The 18,964-nt window shown below is 45.7% G+C and overlaps 1 protein-coding gene and 1 long non-coding RNA gene across 5 annotated transcripts; one reads left to right on the forward strand and one right to left on the reverse strand.

Moving 5' to 3' along the window:
* Window positions 1-3,706: 3,706 nt before the first annotated feature.
* On the reverse strand, window positions 3,707-5,651 carry LOC112487857 (uncharacterized). The gene is made up of 3 exons (XR_003051343.1): window positions 5,361-5,651; window positions 5,209-5,271; window positions 3,707-5,135 (listed from the first exon to the last, which is right to left on the reverse strand). It is a non-coding gene; the product is annotated as an uncharacterized LOC112487857 (long non-coding RNA).
* Window positions 5,652-7,111: 1,460 nt separating this feature from the next.
* zbtb18 (zinc finger and BTB domain containing 18) lies at window positions 7,112-14,837 on the forward strand. Of its 4 annotated transcripts, XM_025060728.1 has the most exons (3): window positions 7,112-7,557; window positions 9,751-9,992; window positions 12,475-14,837. In XM_025060728.1, exons 2-3 carry the CDS (start codon window positions 9,977-9,979, stop codon window positions 14,187-14,189), a joined length of 1,731 nt encoding a protein of 576 aa, XP_024916496.1. In that variant the 5' UTR covers window positions 7,112-7,557; window positions 9,751-9,976; the 3' UTR covers window positions 14,190-14,837. The 4 variants fall into 4 exon arrangements, with proteins under 4 accessions (XP_024916496.1, XP_008319786.1, XP_008319785.1 ...); XM_008321564.3 differs by lacking the exon at window positions 9,751-9,992; XM_008321563.3 differs by lacking the exon at window positions 7,112-7,557 and having other exon boundaries at window positions 8,462-9,992.
* Window positions 14,838-18,964: the final 4,127 nt, after the last annotated feature.

Genomic DNA, 18,964 nt, shown 5'->3' on the forward strand with positions numbered 1-18,964 from the left:
TCTCCTGAATATCTATTTCCTGAACGTGTCGTCTGCTGTTTGTTTAATGAGAAGTGTTGCAATTTCTCATGAAAGAGTAAAAAAAAACGATGTTAGTTCAGCAGCTTCCTCCAGGAACTGCCACACCACGGGGCAATAACAGTGACGTCAGCACAGCTACAGGTAGACGATGACAGGTATCGTATCGTTTTGTATCGAATATTATTTTACCAAATAGTATTGTATCATAACTACGATACTATACGTTATGATACAATACTATTTGGTCAAATAATCTACGATACAACGCGATACTTACGTATGGTACGTTATGGTGTGGTACGCATCTCATCACGTCATCGATGTTTGACAAGGAGGATACTAAGGAGTGTGGTTTCATTTTGTTTCCTTTCAAGTTGACAAATCATCAGTGATCATGTGACTTTGTTGATAACCAGAGAATGATTAATTAAATTGACCTTTAGTCTGAATAATTATGGGAGATAAAAAAATCCTTTATCTCCTTTCTTCTAACTTTTTTTTTTTTTTTTTTTGTGCTTACACCTCTTGTTTTCTCTCATTGTGCTGAGAAACGGCAGTAATTTACTCGTCCTGAATAACCAGAGTGTGGCGCCGCTCATTTAGCCTGCGGCGTACAGAACTAACATCTGGACTGTTTGGCAGCCCGGCTGCCGTCAGCCTTGTTGGAAAGTCTTTGTCAATGCTGCTCCAGATGCAGGAGAGGGAAGTCCAGCACACACAGATGGAGACACACAAACACATCCAGGTTGGCAGACACGCACATACAACACATTCTACCACATACACACACACACACACAGACACACACGTGAACAGAGGGAGTGTGTATGGGCAGCCATGCAGACAGATGTGCAGAGGAGAGGCAGTTAAGGCAAACACCGACCCCACAGACGTGTGGTCTGGTGCCCAGATGGGGGCGGAGTCGGAGCTGATGTGGTGGCAGAGAAAGGCTTCGTTGGCTCAGGTGACATGTTCTCAACAGCTGGCACAGGTTAGACATTCCTGGGAATTGAAGCCACAAAACAAATGTTCCCATTGGCTCAGGGCTGGTGCTGCAGCAGACACACACACACACACACACACAGACTGAGCTCCACTGGGTTTTTGGTGCTTTGCTCAACACAACACGGAATTCAATCCAGCAACCCTCAGCAGCCCAGTCCTGTCACCACCACAGAACCATGTCCTGAATCATCAACACGACTTCTTCTTTAATGTCTCTCACTGACCAGACTAGTTCACCTCACGTTAACCAGTCACCTGTTTAACTTATTGATGAATTATTCTGCCTCGTTCTTACTCCTCAGACCTCGACCAAAAAGTTCAACCAATTCTACCCTCCGACGGCCAACGTCGGCCAAATCTACTTTGGTCGATCCTGCCAGTAGCATATGCTTGTCTCAAAGATTAAACCATGCAAGTCTGAGGCCGAGAAGCATCAGTTGTGCGTCCCTGTTTGTTGTGGTCGGCCTGCTGTGCTTCAGTTTGATAACGGCTCCAGTCCACTTTATTGCTAATATAAATAACGATAATAGTGACCAGTCGGAGTGAAAAGACCTGAGCACCCACGTTAGCCTTCATCAAACTGACCTGCGTCGTGCTGTGGAGACTGTGAGACAAATGTGGGATGTCATGGCTTCAACACTTCGGTTCGGTTCGGTTCAGTTCGGTTCAGTTGTGACAACACACACCTGATCTGTCGACTGTAGAACAGAAGAGAAAAATGAAATGAAGTTGGACAAAAACAGAGCCCAGAGTCCAGAGGGGGGTTCGTCTGTGGCAGGATGGCTGTCCAGATGTAGACCCCCTCCATCCCCACACACACACACACGCACAACCACCCCCCCCCAACATTACCATCTCTCCAACCTTTACACTCACCCACACACACACACACACACATGTCACACTCAGCGGCTGGCTGTTAGCTCGGAGGCGCCATTAACCAATTTAGCTTCCAGATGTCCATCACAGAGCAGCAGCCAAAGCTGCAGCGCTCTCTGAGAGCGTCACAAGCCGGAGTGTGAACATCCCACACACACACACACACACACACACACAGAGAGATGTGCTGACGCTCAGAAGAACAGACACAGATATCTATAGAACCACAGGGACTTCTTCAGAAGACGCGTTTTCACGTTAGCACATCTGACACGGAACTTCAGCCACTGAGAAGATTGACAGGAAGGAGGTCCTGATGAAACCCAGACTCCTCTGAAGGTGATTCTCCGCCATCTGGAGATGAGCACGTTAAATACACAGTTGTTTATCCTGATGTCTGGAGAAGTCCACGCACACACACACACACACACACACACACACTGCTGGAGACTTCAGTGTTACAGATGCTGCACCTCTAGGTGCTCAGAGACCAGCAGCTGTTCACCAGCCGTCAGACGGCGACCGTTGATGGTCCATGAATATTTTACACTCAGTCAAACGACTCCAGCAGCAGCAGAGCTGGAGATCAGATCATGGAGGAGCTCCAGCCACTGTCCATGATAAGGAAGTTGCTCTGCACTTCCTCCAGGGCGGTGACAGATGTCACACCGGACTCAGTGTTATTTTCTTTAGATGCCATGACATCAGAGTATTTTAGGAATTTGGCCGAGACGTGAACTTCACATCTGGGCGCTGAACACACGCTGTGGAAGATGAAGGAAACTCTGATAGGCTGAACCAGAGACAGACTCCACTGACGGAGGAGGACGTTGGACGAAACCATGATGTGGTCTGGGTACAAGTCCAGATCAAAGTGGACCAAAGCTCCTCCCACCTCAGCAGGACTCAAGATGTGTGAACAGAACATGAAGATGAAGATGAAGGAAACTCTGATCTGAACTGAGGTCCAGCTGAACATCTGGACGTGGAGGAGAGCAGAACAACAGTACTGAACAACGGTACTGAACAACGGTACTGAACAACAGTACTGAACAACGGTACTGAACAACGGTACTGAACAACGGTACTACTGAACAACAGTACTGAACAACGGTACTGAACAACAGTACTGAACAACAGTACTCTCAGCTCAGTTCCAGTCTTCATAGCTGGGAGAGATGATTCAATCCCATCAGCCCCAGGGCTGAGATTGAAACATCTGTCTCCCCCTCCCTTCCACCTCATCCTCCCCCTTCTGTCAGAGAGCCCAGCATCTCCCACGGAGTCTTCTTCCCTCTTGCACATCCATTACTCTGTATGATGATGGTGGGGGCTGTGGGACCGAGCACGGAGAACCGTTCCAGGAACTGACACTTTTATTAGCTGTTCATTAGCTCCTAGCTTCCTCTGCACTTTTACAGCATTTCACAGGTGAAGTAACGAAAACGATGAAGGAGCTCGAAGACTCTGTCCAGCAAAACGATCGGAGCGGGAGGGAGGGAGAGGAGAGTATGTTTGACAAATCACTGAATTTATTTTTTTAATGTTTGTTTGTTTATAGAATTATGAATTCCGTTGCATAATAATCACAGTCTCATTACTATTGGGTTGAATAGTAATTATTATTTATTACATTATTTTATTCTTCATATTAAAAATAAACTCTAAATTCCAATCTTCAACCACTACGCTGCTGATCCACCTGATGACTGAGAGGATATATTTTATATATATTTGATAAATTCCAATCGTCAACCACTACGCTGCTGATCCATCTGATGACTGAGAGGATTTTATATATTTTTATATATGTTTTATATATATTTCATCATACTTCCATTCATTTAATTCAACTCTCACTCTGTGCTGGACTCAGACAAACTTGTCCAACGAATCTTGACGCTGATTTTCCTTCTGTCCTTTTTTTTTTCATTCCATTATTTCAACTCCCTGCTGCTTCAAACCTGAGCTGAAGCTTCATCAACGGGACAATGATGTAAATTAACATTGTCGTGTAGACGACTAAAAGGGAACGACTCAAATTGAGTGAAAGTGAGTCCAAACATCTTGATCCCCAAATGAATCGGTAGCTAAACAGACAGATTCGCTCCGACGACGACGACAGATGGAAAGATATTTCTGAGCACGCTGCAACAACAAAGGACGCAAAATAAAAACAGCTGACGGGAGAATTTAGACATAACAAAGTCAATTAGAAACAATGGACATTTGAAGAATTCAATTTGTAAATCTAAGTAAAATGAACAAATATAGCCGTCTATCATTTGATTCAGATTCAATTTAGTGTAAAATTAGCACGGTGGTCAGAAGTCTGGGGGCTGCAGGGTTGATTTTTCACAGCTGTCTCGTTAAACACCTTTGAATATAAAATGTAATTAATGCTGGCAAAGAAAAGGCAGAACCTGTGAAGCATATACCGTTGAAATGTCTCTGCAGTAGCCCCGGGTTTTGTTTCTGTTTTTTTTTTTTTTCTCACACTGGTTTCTTCTGCCAGACTCACAGATATTCATTTTCCACTGATTAAAATCTTATATAATAATATTACACACAAAACAGAAAAGCAATTACAGAAAAGAAGGGCAGAATATAAGTTAATTATGGGAGGAAGATCATTTTTTAAAATCAAATACATATAAATAAATAAATTTTCATCTCAAATTTAATGTGGCCCTCTGTCCGTTTGTTTTTTTTATTATATTTTTATTTTTAAATCTCATGGAAATTTAGTATTGATCGAAATTTCACCCTGTGAATCTAACACTGTTCAATTAAACCGGGGATAAAAAAAAACTGGGATCTACAGCGACCTCCAGAGGTGTAAAGTAGAAAATCAGTTGAACGCTGAACTTCATTTGCACCAGTGGAGGCAAAAAAATACAGACTGTGATACTGGAGACTGTGGTGACGTAACAGAGGTGTAAAAAAACAAAAGAACCAAGTTAGTTAATTAAAATAATGTAACTAATAATAAGTTGACTAAAACTAGTTCTACTACAAATAATATTTCAGCGTTTCATTTCAGTTCAAACGTAAGTAAACTAATAATAAATTAAAGCTCATCATTTACAAAAAAGGACAAACTCACGTCAGAAGGTTGTGGGTTCAGATCCATCAGTCAGTCATCCCCTTCCTCAGGGTGCAGCAGTTGTCATCCAGGGGATAAGGGTGGGGTGGGGGGGTTACACCCTGGACAATGTGTGTCGAGGAAACTGGAAGGTAAGAAAATAAAAATGTAAAAGAAATGTCATCAACACATTTTCTATACTTTGTAAATAAACAAACCGTTATTTCTTTCCCTGTGACCTGACCACTGAGGTTCTGCCTCATCGGGTCCAGACTCTTGGACTAATCAACAGGCAGAAAAAAAAAAAAAATTTAAATTACACTAATCTTCATACGGAACAAAAAACAAACACAGCGACACACAAAGCTACCTCATTACTCTGTTCTCCAAAACACACACACATCACGTCATCTTTAACAACAACTCTTATATAAAACAAAAACTCTCCGTCCGCCGTGTCAACGTCCACGCGGTGCTTCGTGCGCTGTGCCAAAATGAGCCAGTAGTTGTCGCTGCTGCTGAACTCTGGGCCCGACTGGGTTTTGTTGTGTGAACAAGGCTCTGATTGTAGAGCACTGATGATGTGGAGCACAAATTGACAGACACATTAACAGGGTCACCGTTGATTTGCATTTTAACAAGTGGCTGGGCTATGACACCAGAGCGTGTGAATTCATTAGTGCACACTCCGGACTTCTATTAGTGACGCCAATTAGTTTTGTGGGACAGGTTTAGGAGATGCAAATTGGACCAACACGATTGGACCAACAGAGCGGCTCCTTTTTTCTTTTCTTTTTTTTTTCCTCACAGGACAGACGTGTGATGAAGGGTTTTGTCCCAGTGACCCACATCTGAGAGGAATCCTAGGTGGTGCTAAAGAGCAGGAGAGCCATATACTTCTTATTACAAATCAGATTTAAAACAATTCTAGCCTGAAGTCTGTCAGATATTTATAGTGTTTGTTATCATCCCTGGGATTAAATCCCATTAAGCATCTCAGAAAAGAAATGATCTAGACACTAAACCACCACAGCTGCTGCTGAATCTCCTTGTCCTAGATTTGGGTTTTTTTTTTCTGAGTCATGTAAAAACCTAAATGTCACCAGTTCATCAGCTCTGTGCACTTTTCATCTAGAAAAATAGAACCTGCTAAGAATTAGATACATCGCAAAAAGTAAGGTGTCCAGCCATTAAGAAATTAATCACTAAAAATTTAAATTGGATTTACCATGATTAATCTAGGAAGAGATATGGAAAAATTCTGTATTTTCCTGGAACAGTCAGACCAACATCAGCAGGTAGAGGTCAGTGTTTCTCACCTGTTTTCATCTGTGACTAATCCAAACGATGGGATTATTAATCTGGACGAATGTCCAAGAAATTGTCCAACAGCCGGGCCGCAGACCAGAGGTTGAAGCGAAACTGTCCAAAAGCCGGGCTGCAGACCAGAGGTTGAAGCACCCACCCGCAGACACACGCTGGGAGGTGATGATGGGATGTTCAGATCGAGGGGAATTCTGCTGAAACCAGAACTTTTTCTTGAAGTTTCTGTGAATGACAACATGTGAAGTGACTACAGTTAGAGAAATGACCAATGGATGGACAGTGACATCATCGTTACTGAAACACTGGGAGCTACTGCTGCACGGGTCAATACTTTTACTAGTACTGGTACTGGTACTGGTGCTGGTAGTTAAGTGTCGCAGTCAGCTGTGAGGCAGCTGTGCCTAGTATTATAAGTAGTACTATTATACATGTATTTGTAGTATGTGATTCAGAGTATTATGGGATGTAGACTGTGTCTGTGGTTCACTTCATAACCAGTGATTTTCCTGGTTTTTCCAGGTCCAGGAAACAGGAAATATCTCATGGAATCTCACACAGACAGTTACACATGTACTCTATTACTGCGATTTACTTAATATTACTATGTGTTGTTTTTTTTCCAGCCCCGAGTCCCCTCCGTCTGCTCCCGTAAACTTGTTCTGAGTCTTTCTTATTGGTAGTGCACCTGCTCCTTCCTTGTAGCAGCTGGGTGACTACAGTACCCAGACTGCACTGCGTGTCTGGGCTCCTCTCCAGTCTCAGGTTCTCCCTCTGCTGCAGCAGTCTGATCTGTGACTCCAAGCAGCAGTTGGTTCGTTCCAGCTGCTGTTTCTTCTTCTCTCCTTTCTTTCTGCTGATGCTGTTGTTGTTGTTGTTGTCTGCTGTCAGGCGACACCGACGGAGCAGATCAGCACACATCCCTCCCTCCACACTGTCGGAAGGGCTGCTTCGAAATTGCCCTGACTTTCCTCCACCATTGGCTTCAGCGCTGTGCCACTCAACTCTCCTCCACCTCCTCCCTTTTCTCCCCCTCCTCCTCCTTAGGCTCCAGCCCTGAGTTGAGCAGCAACAGCTCGGAAACATCTGTCCGCCGCAGAGTGCTGCGCTCCCCGCTCCTGCTCCCCGGCTCAGCTCGACTATGGAAACCAGTCCGAAAAAGTCAGCCTAGTTCTGTCTGCGGAGGACAAACCGATTTTTGACGGAAGAAGAGAGGAGGACGCCGGAGCCGGAGCTGCTTGTCTGTAAGTGCTGCTTCCCTAACCAGCGGAGTGCGGTGAGAGGAGGCTCCGGTAGAAGGAGCGAGGAGGGCGGCAGGGAGGAAGAGAGGGGCCGGGGGTGAAGTGTGGAGGAAAAGTGGCCGGAGCTTCTTCACCGTGACTCTGTTTCTAATAGTTGCCATGTTAGCTGTGCTCTTTTAGCAGCTGTTGTCATAGCACCGGGGCCTCCACAACTACTGTAAATAGCTCCTTACTGTCGCTTTACTTTTGTTAGCAATCAGCGGGCTGTAGCTAGCCGCATGGACGCGCATCTGCGAGTGCGTGTACCCGACTGATCGGGATAAATTCATCAGTTAATTCAACGCCGACGCTCCGGTGACTTTACGTTAATTTTCGACGCTTAAAAATAACGTAAAGCGGTTTTAAAACGGTTAATAAACAGCCCCCAAAAAGGATCACCTTATAAACATTATCGTTGAAAAAAAAGAGAACTTTTGTTAAATTTTGTGTCTGACTTTAAAGATATAAAAAAATATCAAATTAGTTCTGTTTTACAAAAAAGTTAGCTCTGGCGGCTAATGTCATAAAAACATTTTAATGTATTTTGAGGTTGAAAACTCAGATTTTTTTTACATCAACATATGCTATATACATTTTGTAAATAAAAATAAGAACTTTTAACAACTTTATAATTTTTTTTTTAGAAAAAAGTCCGTACTCTGTCTTTAGGTGCAAATAGCGATTCTCAGTTCGCTGTGTTGCCACCTGTCATCGTCATTTTTAGCAGGAAAACAATATTAAATAATGTTTTTTATAAAATATATTTGCTTCATTTTATTTAGAAAAACAAATAGCGATTCGCAGTTCGCTGTGTTGCCACCTGTCACGGTCATTTTTTAGCAGAAAAACAATATTAAATAATGTTTTTTTAATATATATTTGCTTCATTTTATTTAGAAAACTCTTTGATTGGGGTCACGACGTCTGCGATTATCAGCGTTTGTCATAGTCGCATTCAATTAAAAAAATACGTTTAGGTTATTGTTTACGTCTTATTACACAGAAATAAGTAACCTAAAACTATATTTTTGTTCTCATTGTCTGTTTTTGGTGGCTTTAGTTTTATTGAAAACAACATTTTTTAAATTAATAATTGAAAACTATTCAGCTGCTTAAAATAAAAGTCACAGAAATGACACACAGGTCTGGTCACGTGGTCAGATTGGCGTTTTATATATATATTTAAAGGCTGTCATTTTACTTGTTATCAGTAGTTGAAGGCTGTTCACCTGTTTGTTCAGGACCACCTCTCACTTCTCTTTCTTCAGACTTGTTCCTATTGTTTGTTTTTTTTGTTCCCGTCAGTTGTGGGAAAGGTCCACAGACATGGGGGGTGGTGTCTGCGAGTGGACATAAATGAATGAATGAATGAATGAGTGAGTGAATGAATGAAGCAGTGAATAGATGGACTATAAGGAGGAGGCAGCGGCGCTGAACCGTAAAGAAGTGGGAACAGTATCAGCTGCGTGTGTCTGTCAGCCGCAAATGTGCTGCGTCGGCCTTTGTTTATGGCAACTGGACAGGGATGAGAGGGAGACAGAGGAGGGGAGACGGAGGAGGGTTCCAACACTGCCAAAACAACAGAAGAAAGAGAGAGAGAAAAAAATACAAGTTTTAATCTTGTTCTTATGGGAGTTTGTCAAAGTTCACAGTTTGACTAGTTTTAATAAAATTCCTACGTTAAGTGACGTTACAGTGACATTAAACCCAGGTTTCTTTACTTCATAGAGACGGGGAGGAAGGTGAGAAAAGGGAGGAGCGGGAGAAAAATGAGACAAAGTTAGGAGCTGTTGGTAGAATGAAAGAGGAGTCTGGTGGCAGGAGTGTAGAGGAGGCAGCATATGGCTGTAGAAAGAGCACAGCTGGAGGTAGCATCTCCATCTGAGGATGATGTCAGAGCAGCTGACAGGCTGCCATCCACCCTCCACCTCCTCCCCCGTCCCTCCACTGCCTCCACCCCTCCCCTCCCCACTCCTTTATTGTGAGTCTCAGCGGCAGCCTGGGAGAGTTAGTGCTGTGAATGTGTGTGTGTGTGTGTGTTTGTGGCTGCCGATCAGTTAGGAGGAGGGAGGAAGAAGAAGAGGAGGAGGAGGAGAACGAGGGAGTTGGTATCTCGTCCCCCCTCCAACATCTCCACTTTGCATCTGTCCTTCGCAGTTTGAACAGCGTGGCTTTTTAAGCCTTCCTCCCTCGTCGTCTTCTCTTCCTTCTTCTCTTCCTTCTTTTCTTCTACCCACTCATTGATTCGGAGGGAGCGAGAAGAAAAAGAAGGAGGAAGAAGAAGAAGAAAGAGAGCGAGAGTAAGAAAGAGAAAGAGACATTCCCAGCCACTGAGAGAGAGAGAGAGACCAGCTATCCTGCCACAGTGGAGTTAATCAAGTTGATGCATACGGCTGCAGGTACCGTCAGTGTGTGTGTCTGCGTGTGTGTGTGTGTGTCCGGGACAGTGAAGGACTTGTTTTTGTTGTGGTGTTTCTCCAGTTTGTCAAAGCCGTGGAGCTCTGTCTTAGAAACTGCCGGTGAGTCTTCAGTAGTTACTTCTGCTGCTGCTGGGGAGAGGAGTGGGGGTGAGGGGGGAGTCCAGGGGGAGGGTCTGGGAACACTTTGCTGTGTTTTCACTTAGCGGTGCTGATAGCTACATTTAAAACTCAGCTGTCGTCGGCGGTTCTGTTCGGACCCTCGTCGTTTAGAACTTTTAATTTCCTGTCGTTTGAACAGAAGAGAAAAGTGTGAGTCTGTGACGAAGGAAACTTCAGACCAGATCGACAGAGAAACGGACAAATGACACATGACTGTTCACATTATATCTGTTCGTAAAAATTAAAGTCGCAACTGTGCGCTCTCCTCCGTCCACCCCTGTCGCCTCCGTCCACTCCTCTCTCCTCCTGACGGCTGGAGTGGAGCAGACTAATTTAGAAGTTGCAGATTTGAGCTGCCTGAATTGGCTAGACAGCTGTAATCGCACTCCCTCCTAGTCTTAATCTCTTTATCTGGCTAGCAGCTGCCATATGGCCCCCGTCAGCTGGATCAGATGTGGGTAAGCCTCCCTCTCCCCGGCCGTCCAGGTTTCTACCTCACCCTCTCTTCTGCTTGCCTCTCGCGTCTTGGTTTCTCTCCCTCCCCTTTGGTAGACCCCTGCCTGAGCGGGCCCAGCCGGGCCGGTGTGGTCGTCGGGGGTCCGGGGTCCGGGGGTGACGGGCTGAGCCTCCTCTGACAGCTCTCCTCCCCGTTGCCACCGCGGCCGTCTGTATTTTTAGACATCTTTAAGGATTAGGATTGATGCTGTGACGAGCAGGGCACTTACAGTGATTGTATTGTAAATCTTCTCTTCTTGGTGGTGGGTGGACCGGGGGAGGAGGAGGGTGAGGACCAGAGGAGGAGGAGGGTGAGGACCGGGGCAGTTTCTGCTGTTGGGGCGGATGTGTAGGGGTTTTTTTTTTTCTGTAAGATTCAGAGAGAGACGGAGTGTGTGAGTGACGGATGGCGAGTGTGTGTGTGTGTGTAAGGAGGAGGTTGGACGTTTGGCTGGACGGGGGTGGGGGTGGGGGTGTGGAGGGCTGGGAGGTGGTACACCCTTGTCCCTATAAGCCCCCTCATTAAAGCAGTTTGAACAAACCGTAGCGCGACACACACTCACACACACCGCCGACACGCGCGCACACACACACACACACACACACTCATACACACATTCCTGGTGGCGCTTCATTCAGATGAGGTGACTGGACCACAGAGCAGAGACATGTATTTTCTCAGGCAGGACAAGTCGACGTGGTTAACAGGTGGGAGTTCAACTGGAATTATTTTATTTTATTTTAAAGTTAGTTTAAAGATTTATTTCACTTCATTTCCTGTTTTATTTTTTATTTTGATTTCCTTCGTACATTCTTTTTACTGGACTGTGGAGGTGGTCGGTGTGTAGGTAGGTGTGTGTGTGTGTGTGTGTTACGTACGTGAGTACAGTGTGTGCAGCTGAAAGCCGGTTACCTAAAAGGGCTGTGCCAGGCCAGGCCAAAGTGGGTTAATAAAAATAACCAGCGTAGGAGCAGCGACAGTCCAGGAGTGGAGGCAGGAGATAAAGATCCAAAGACTCAAAGATAGAAACGACGCAGAGAGTCAGGAGAAAAAATCTGGATCTGAATCTGTATGTGCTGCTGGTTCACCTCAGATTAGGACAATCTCTGGATTATTGTCATCAATCTTCAATTTGTAGTAGGTTAAAAAAATGGTTCATTTCATTTTTTATTTATTTTTTTTGTAAAAAATGTAAAAAACATTTATTTATATGTCGTAGAGTAATTAAATAAATCTGTCTCTGAAGCGTCCGCACAATTTAGTTATTAGGGTTATAAGAAAATTAAATTCTGTATTTTTTTTGTCACATTCTGGGTTAAATTTTTTTTTTTAATTTCCTTTTTTTCTGTTTAAAAATATCTGTGTGGTTCCAAACGTACGCTGACGGCGTTCTCTCACACCTTCATCTGTTTTCAGCAGCTGACAACTGAATCGCACAGTGAGACGTTCTGTTATTTTCAGTTTTTAATTTAAACAAATTCATCCATAAATACTAATGGGTTCATTTCATTAAAAAATAAAAACAACACTTTTTTATTTTAGTATCTTTTTTCATCTGTAAATCGTTGGTATGTATCAGAGTGTGTGTTTTTCTCGCGGCCGTCTTTAGCTGTAGGGTGTGTGTTTGAATCCGTCCACATGTCGACTGTTGGTCGATGGAAGGTGATGAACATCAGTGTGTATGAGCCCGAGTTTGTCCAGCTCCTGTCTAACCCGGGGTCCTGGGTCCTGGGTCGAGGTCTGGGTTCTGACTCTCTCGGAGACTGACTCAGTGTTTCTTCTTCCTCTGTGTCTGTGCGGCTGCAGGTTATGAGGACGGCAGGATGGAGTTCCCCGACCACAGCAGACATCTCCTCCAGTGTCTGAGCGAGCAGCGGCACCAGGGCTTTCTGTGCGACTCCACGGTGCTGGTGGGCGACGCTCAGTTCCGTGCGCACCGCGCAGTGCTGGCCTCCTGCAGCATGTACTTCCACCTGTTCTACAAGGACCAGCTGGACAAGAGGGACGTGGTCCACCTCAACAGTGACATCGTCACCGCTCCGGCCTTCTCTCTGCTCCTCGAGTTCATGTACGAGGGCAAGCTGCAGTTCCAGAACCTTCCCGTGGAGGACGTTCTGGCGGCGGCCAGCTACCTGCACATGTACGACATCGTCAAGGTGTGTAAGAAGCGTCTAAAGCGAAAGGCCACGGCAGAGGCGGACAGCACGCGCAGAGAGGACGACGGAGGGTCCAGCTGCTCCGACAAGGCCGACAGTCTCTCCGACGGTTCTCCCGGACGGCCGGCCACCGCCGACCTGCTGCAGAGTGATGAAGATGAGGAGGGGAAGGCTGAGGGCGCGCCTCTGTGGCTGAGGCTGCCCAGTACAGACAGAGCAGGGACGCCAAACATGGCCACCACCAGCCCTCGTCACCCGGAGGGGGAGACGCAGGCCGGAGAGTCACTGGTGGAGGCAGGAAAACTTCTCTCCCCGGCCAGAAGCCCCACCAGCTCCACCGGGTCACTCTCCCAGAGGTCGCACCGCTCTGTGGGCTCTCGTGGGGGCCACAGGGGCAGGAGGGTGTCCAGCGATGCTGCCGACTGCGTCCTCGATCTGTCGGTGAAACCCATCTCCGGTAGCAACCACAACAACCACCACCAGCCCTTCTTCAGCGGGGCAGCTACACCTGACAGCCTCCAGAGCCCATTGGCTGTGAGGGTGAAGGTGGAAAGGGGCGTGGCTTCAGACGAGGAAGAGGAACTGGGAGGCGGAGACTACGACATGGAACACAGCGGCCTCACCAAGGCCACTCTTCCCAGCGCCAACGGGGTCCTGACCCACCACGGGGTCGGGGGACCTCTGTCGGCACAGCGGCGGCTCGGCCTGGAAGCTCACCTGTCGGCGCTGAGGGAGGCCTCGCTGGCCTCTGAGCTGGAGCGGGACGAGAAACCTCCCCCCACGGGAGACGAGGACGACATCCTGGGGGGCGAGAACGAACGCGCTCAGGCCGAGGCGGCCAGCATGGACAGCTCCCTGCTGCCCTACGTCTCCAACATGCTCTCTGCTCCCCACACCCAGATCTTCATGTGCCCCCTGTGCAACAAGATCTTCCCCTCCCCGCCCATCCTGCAGCTCCACCTCAGCTCCCACTTCAGGGAGCAGGAGGGCATCCGCTCCAAACCCGCCGGAGACGTCAACGTGCCCACCTGCACCATCTGCAGCAAGACCTTCTCATGCATGTACACACTGAAGCGCCACGAGCGGACACACTCGGGTGAGAAACCCTTCACCTGCACCACCTGCGGGAAGAGCTTCCAATACTCCCACAACCTCAGCCGCCACGCGGTGGTGCACACGCGCGAGAAGCCGCACGCCTGCAAGTGGTGCGAGCGGCGCTTCACGCAGTCCGGGGACCTGTACCGACATATCCGCAAGTTCCATTGTGAACTGGTCAACTCGTTGTCGGTGAAGAGCGAGCCGCTGGCGCTGCCCAACGTCAGGGACTGGGCCATCGAGGACAGTTCGCAGGAACTGTGGAAGTAGAACCGGCGGAGGGGTTTGACAAAGGGAAGTAGGGGAGTCGGGGGGTGAGGAAGAACGGTGGGAGAGTTTAATGTGTCGGGGGGGGTCGGGGAGGGGTTGAGTGAATCATGTTGTTGTTTGTGGCAAGGTCTCATTCAATTGCACTTTAATAGCACATGAAAACGTTACTACTGACTCTTTAGTTGCTGTTTTTGGCCGAGGTTCCGTTTGAAATCCTGGTCGGGATCTGAACCCGTCACTGATTGAAAACTTTTTTTTTTTTTTGTATGTGTGTGTGTTTCATGTCAGATGCTCCAAACACTCCCACAGCGGTCGGTGCATGGTCTCCACCCGTTGCAGGAGTTCAGGTCAAATACACTGAAGTAAAAGGCATTAGAATACTCTACTGTACTGTGTATGTGCAGTACTGCACTACTCTGGCAAAAAAAAAAAAGAAGAAGAAGAAAACAACTGACGTGTGTGTGTGCGACGAGTGTGTGTGTGTGGTGTGAATTTATTTCATTAGCTACTGGGCGGGAGGCGTCGTGGGCGAAGCCCCGCTTCTCCCGAGGAGCGCCGCTCGGCGTCGTTGACGACTGACAGACGAACTGATGGCACTCATGCAATGAACAGCCTCCTTTTTCACTGGGAATCAATTTGAAGTCATTTTTAGAAAAGAGGGGGAAAAAAAACCTTTAAAGTGATTATTCTAATTAATATTATTATTATTGTTCTTAATAGATTTGTTTTTCTTAAATCTAGTCTTTGAAAAATCATCTTGTTAAAAAAACATATTTAAGTTAAAGTTGTTGTATATTGTTCTAAAAAGTTTAATCCTACTTTTTTAAATTATTCTTCTTCTTCTTATTTTGTTACTTTTGTAATGGGACCTGCTGTTGTTGCATGACGTCCACTCCTGTATATTTTCAGATGAAATGTGAATTTGCTGTATTACTGTACACAGTGTAATGGATCAAATATTTGACCACAGGCTTTTTTTTCCTTTTTTTTTTTCTTCTCTACTCTTCGTGGTGAGGAAAACAAACACACCTCCAGGTTCAGTCGTTCACAGCTGGGTTTTCACTTTTTTGGGGAAAAGAAAAATGCATGAAATTTGATTTTTTTTCTTTTTTTTCTTTTTGGTCTTAAATTTAATTTTGAAGCTTTTTTTTTTCTGCCTCAAGGGGAAAGTGTGTCCCCAATGTGTTTACTGTCGGCTGCTGCGGCCGAACCGTGGGGTGAGGCGTCCGGGGTGAGGCGTGTCTTTATGCACTGATTTATCTGTGTGCGTGTGTGTGTGTGTGTGTGTGTTCATCAGCATGTGACTTGGTTATTACGAGTCAATTGAACTTACTGACGATCTATGTCCACCCAGCACCCCCCCCCCCCCCCCCCAAGCCACACAGTGATTTTTCTGTTACTCTTGGCTCTAAAGTATAACACAGACAGAATGAGAGAACCTGATTGGTCGAGGCCGCAGGTTCCAACGTCAGCCGTCATTTACAGCTGATCTGAATCACAACAGTCACAACAGTCAGAACAGTAACAGTCATCGTCTTCATGTTGTCGCCACGGTGCGTCACACATTAATCCGGGATGTGAAAGTGATTAAGGTTTGTGTGTATGTGTGTGTGTGTGTGTTTTCCACCACGACGTTGACCTTTATTTTGACGCACACCAGACAGATCTCTGAATCTCTGAACACATTTTTAAGTTAAATTATTATTATTGTTATTATTATTGGTAAATTATTTTTCTTCTAAAAAAAATCAGTTAGAATTATTTTACAATGTAAATCACTTGAAAATTGATTTTAAAAAATAGACGTATCAATTTAAAGATTTTGTTAAATATATCTTTAAAAAATCTATTTTTTTTCTAAATGTTTGGTTTTTTTTAAATAATTATTTACAAAATAATTGTTTAAATTTAAGTGTTTTTACAACCTGGACTAGGCCGCGATTCGGGAAAAACACGGCTCTGCATTTACCGTGTGTGTGCGCGTGTGTTTGCGCGGGCGTGTGTGTTTGTGTGTGTGTGTGTGTTTTCCGTCCCATCTTCTGGTGGTACCTACAGGCTCTGCCAGTGCAACAGTGTGAGGAACATTACAGCAGTTTTTGCAGCATCGCCTCATTTTTTTTTTACCCTGAAACAGAAGTCTGCCCCCCCCACACACACACACCCCCACGCCACACACCCAGCTCCTCACCCCCTGCAGCATCATTTCATATGGATTCAGTCGATCCTGCTGTTGTTTTCACCGTCACTGCTGTTCTGGTTGTTGTAGTTTTTCCTCTGGTTGTACTTGACGGCCTTAAACTGCTGTAGTTCAGGTTGTTCTTATTTTTATTGATGGTTTTTTTTTTCTTCTGTGAGGATGGTGGAGGGGGGTCCAGGAGGGGAGGGGTTGTTAGTGATGCCAAGGTGTAGAAACTGACCTGCTGAGGAAAACCTCCATCTTTGGCTGTGCTTACTTGAAAAAACAAAGTGGGGGGAGAGGAGGAGGAGGAGGGGGGGGGTCTATTTTTCTTCTTAAATAAAGTCATAAAGTAAATTGTTAAAATGTCAAACAGGTGATGAGAAGACAAATGGGGGTGGAGTGTAAAGGGGGAGAGGGTGGGGGGCTGTAAAAGAGTTTGTTTTGAAAAGAGGACAATCAGTGTCTGAGTTGAGAAACAGATTTGGTTGAATTCTATTTCCTCCCTTTGAGATTCTTTGCTCTTTTTTTGTTTTAAATTATTCCTTTTTTTTCCAGATTTAGTCTTTTTAGCTTTGACAATCATAGCTGGGTTGATTTTTCTCAAGGGGAGTAAAAAAAAAAAGTTTTGTGTTTAGTTTTGTAATTTTTTTGGTGTGTGCTGTTCTTGACATTTTTAAATTGTGTGCAAATTGCAATAAATTATAAGAATCTTGACATGAAACCGAGTCTGGACGTTTGTCTCACTTCAACCACGACGACGACAAAAACAGAACATTTCCACGACGACGGTGCAGGGAAATTATACTTTATCAAATTATTGAAAGGAAATTCTGATGCTGCACAGAAGACTTTTTTTTTTACAAAAAAATATTATTAAATTAAATTATATAAAACTACCAAAACTATGAGAGTCAGTGATTATTTAGAGTCAGTCATCAGTCCATTAGATTATTAAAAAAAATGAATTTCCCAGGGGCTGGAAGGTCCTGGAGAAGTCTGCAGAAGGACCTTGAAAAGCTTGGAAAGTGCTTAAAGTGAACATGGTAAAAGTTTGATGTTTCTGTGCGTGAACCAAGTTTGTCACACACACACACACAGAGACAGAAAGGTCACAGAAAGGTCAGATCAGGAGGACACTACTGGCTGTTTCTCACTGATTTGTCATGAACCAGAGAGCGTTCATGTGACAGATTTTCACCTGATGTATCTGCACTGAGAGACACACACACACACACTCATGAAAAGCCCTCACGCACACACATGGGTGTAGCAGCTGAGCCGTCAGTGAAGCTGCTCCGACAGATAAGTACTACAGTAGTTTTGAAGTAGTTACACAGTACTGAAGATCCTGGACTCAGGAGTACTCAGACCACAGATGGTCTCCGCTTTAAGCCCCCCTCACACACTCACGCCACCGCTAATCTGTGGGACCTGGTCTGCCGATCTGAGGTCAGAGGTCACGTCACGTGTCTGTCCAGTTTCTTAGCCTCTCACAGACAAATACCTCGTTAAACCAAACGAGGTTCTGATCCATTTCCGAGTGAAGCTCATTAAGAATACCACGGTCTGAGTGTAGACCTGTAGACCGTGTCTGAGTACTGGATCCTCAGTGACCTGGACCAGTGACCTGGACCAGTGACCTCAAGTGAGCTCCAGCTCTGAGGAGCAGCTCCTGGACCTGAGGAGCAGGAGCAGCGTTGGTTGTCTTCTGCTCCTGCTGATCATTAATTGCAGCCTGTAGTGTCGTAGTGAACATCTGCTTGTAGACAAGCTCTCTCTCTCTCTCTCTCTCAGGCAGTGCGAGCTTCACTGTGAATGTAGGTCATTAATTTGTTTCTGTCCTTTGTTTACTTAAGGAAGGGGACAAAGGGCCAGCTGCAGAACCATTTGGCTCTGCCCAGGGCGGGCCAGCTCAACATGTTGGGAGGCTGAGACCAGCTTGGGCTCCTGTCTGGGGCCCGGGCCCCTGCACGCTGCTGCATCGCGTGTGGAAGCGGCCTCTGCCAAGCTGCCATGGCGGCGCCTGTTCTCCTCCAGTCTTCTTCAGGTTCAGGAGAGAAAAAATCCACCGATGGTCTACAGTCCAATTTCACACACAGTGAAAATGAAGCTAGTAGTTATTTAAGAAAGTTTTTTTTCTGATGGACACGAGGGAGAACCGCAGGTTCAATGACCTTTGACCTTTCCATAGCAGCTCGTCACTGAACTCCAGCAAAGAACGAAGAATAAGAAGGAAGGAAGGAAGGAAGGAGTCTGCCTCAGAAATAAAGTCTTTAAAGTTATAGGGTTCATTACTGTGCCATTCAAAACCTGTTAGGGTGCCATTTCTGGCCCCAGGACCAGACTTTGAACACAAAACAAATCCTTATTAAAACAAAGCAACATGAACCAGGTCCAGTCCAGGTCCACGACTAGGGCAGGGAGGGGCAGTGTGTTCACGTGAGTGTTTTGTATGTCTGTGTGTGTTGGGGGTGTGGTGGGGGAGGTGGGGGAGGTGTCTGCATATTTAAAGGAGCCTCTTTGTCCGACTCTCAGCGCAGCAGGACAGAAGGACGGCAACAAGAGAGAGAGCAGACAATACACTGGAGCTGCACTG

This window comes from Cynoglossus semilaevis, chromosome 12 (genome assembly GCF_000523025.1).
Source record: "Cynoglossus semilaevis isolate Cse_v1.0 chromosome 12, Cse_v1.0, whole genome shotgun sequence".
NCBI classification, from domain to species: domain Eukaryota; kingdom Metazoa; phylum Chordata; class Actinopteri; order Pleuronectiformes; family Cynoglossidae; genus Cynoglossus; species Cynoglossus semilaevis.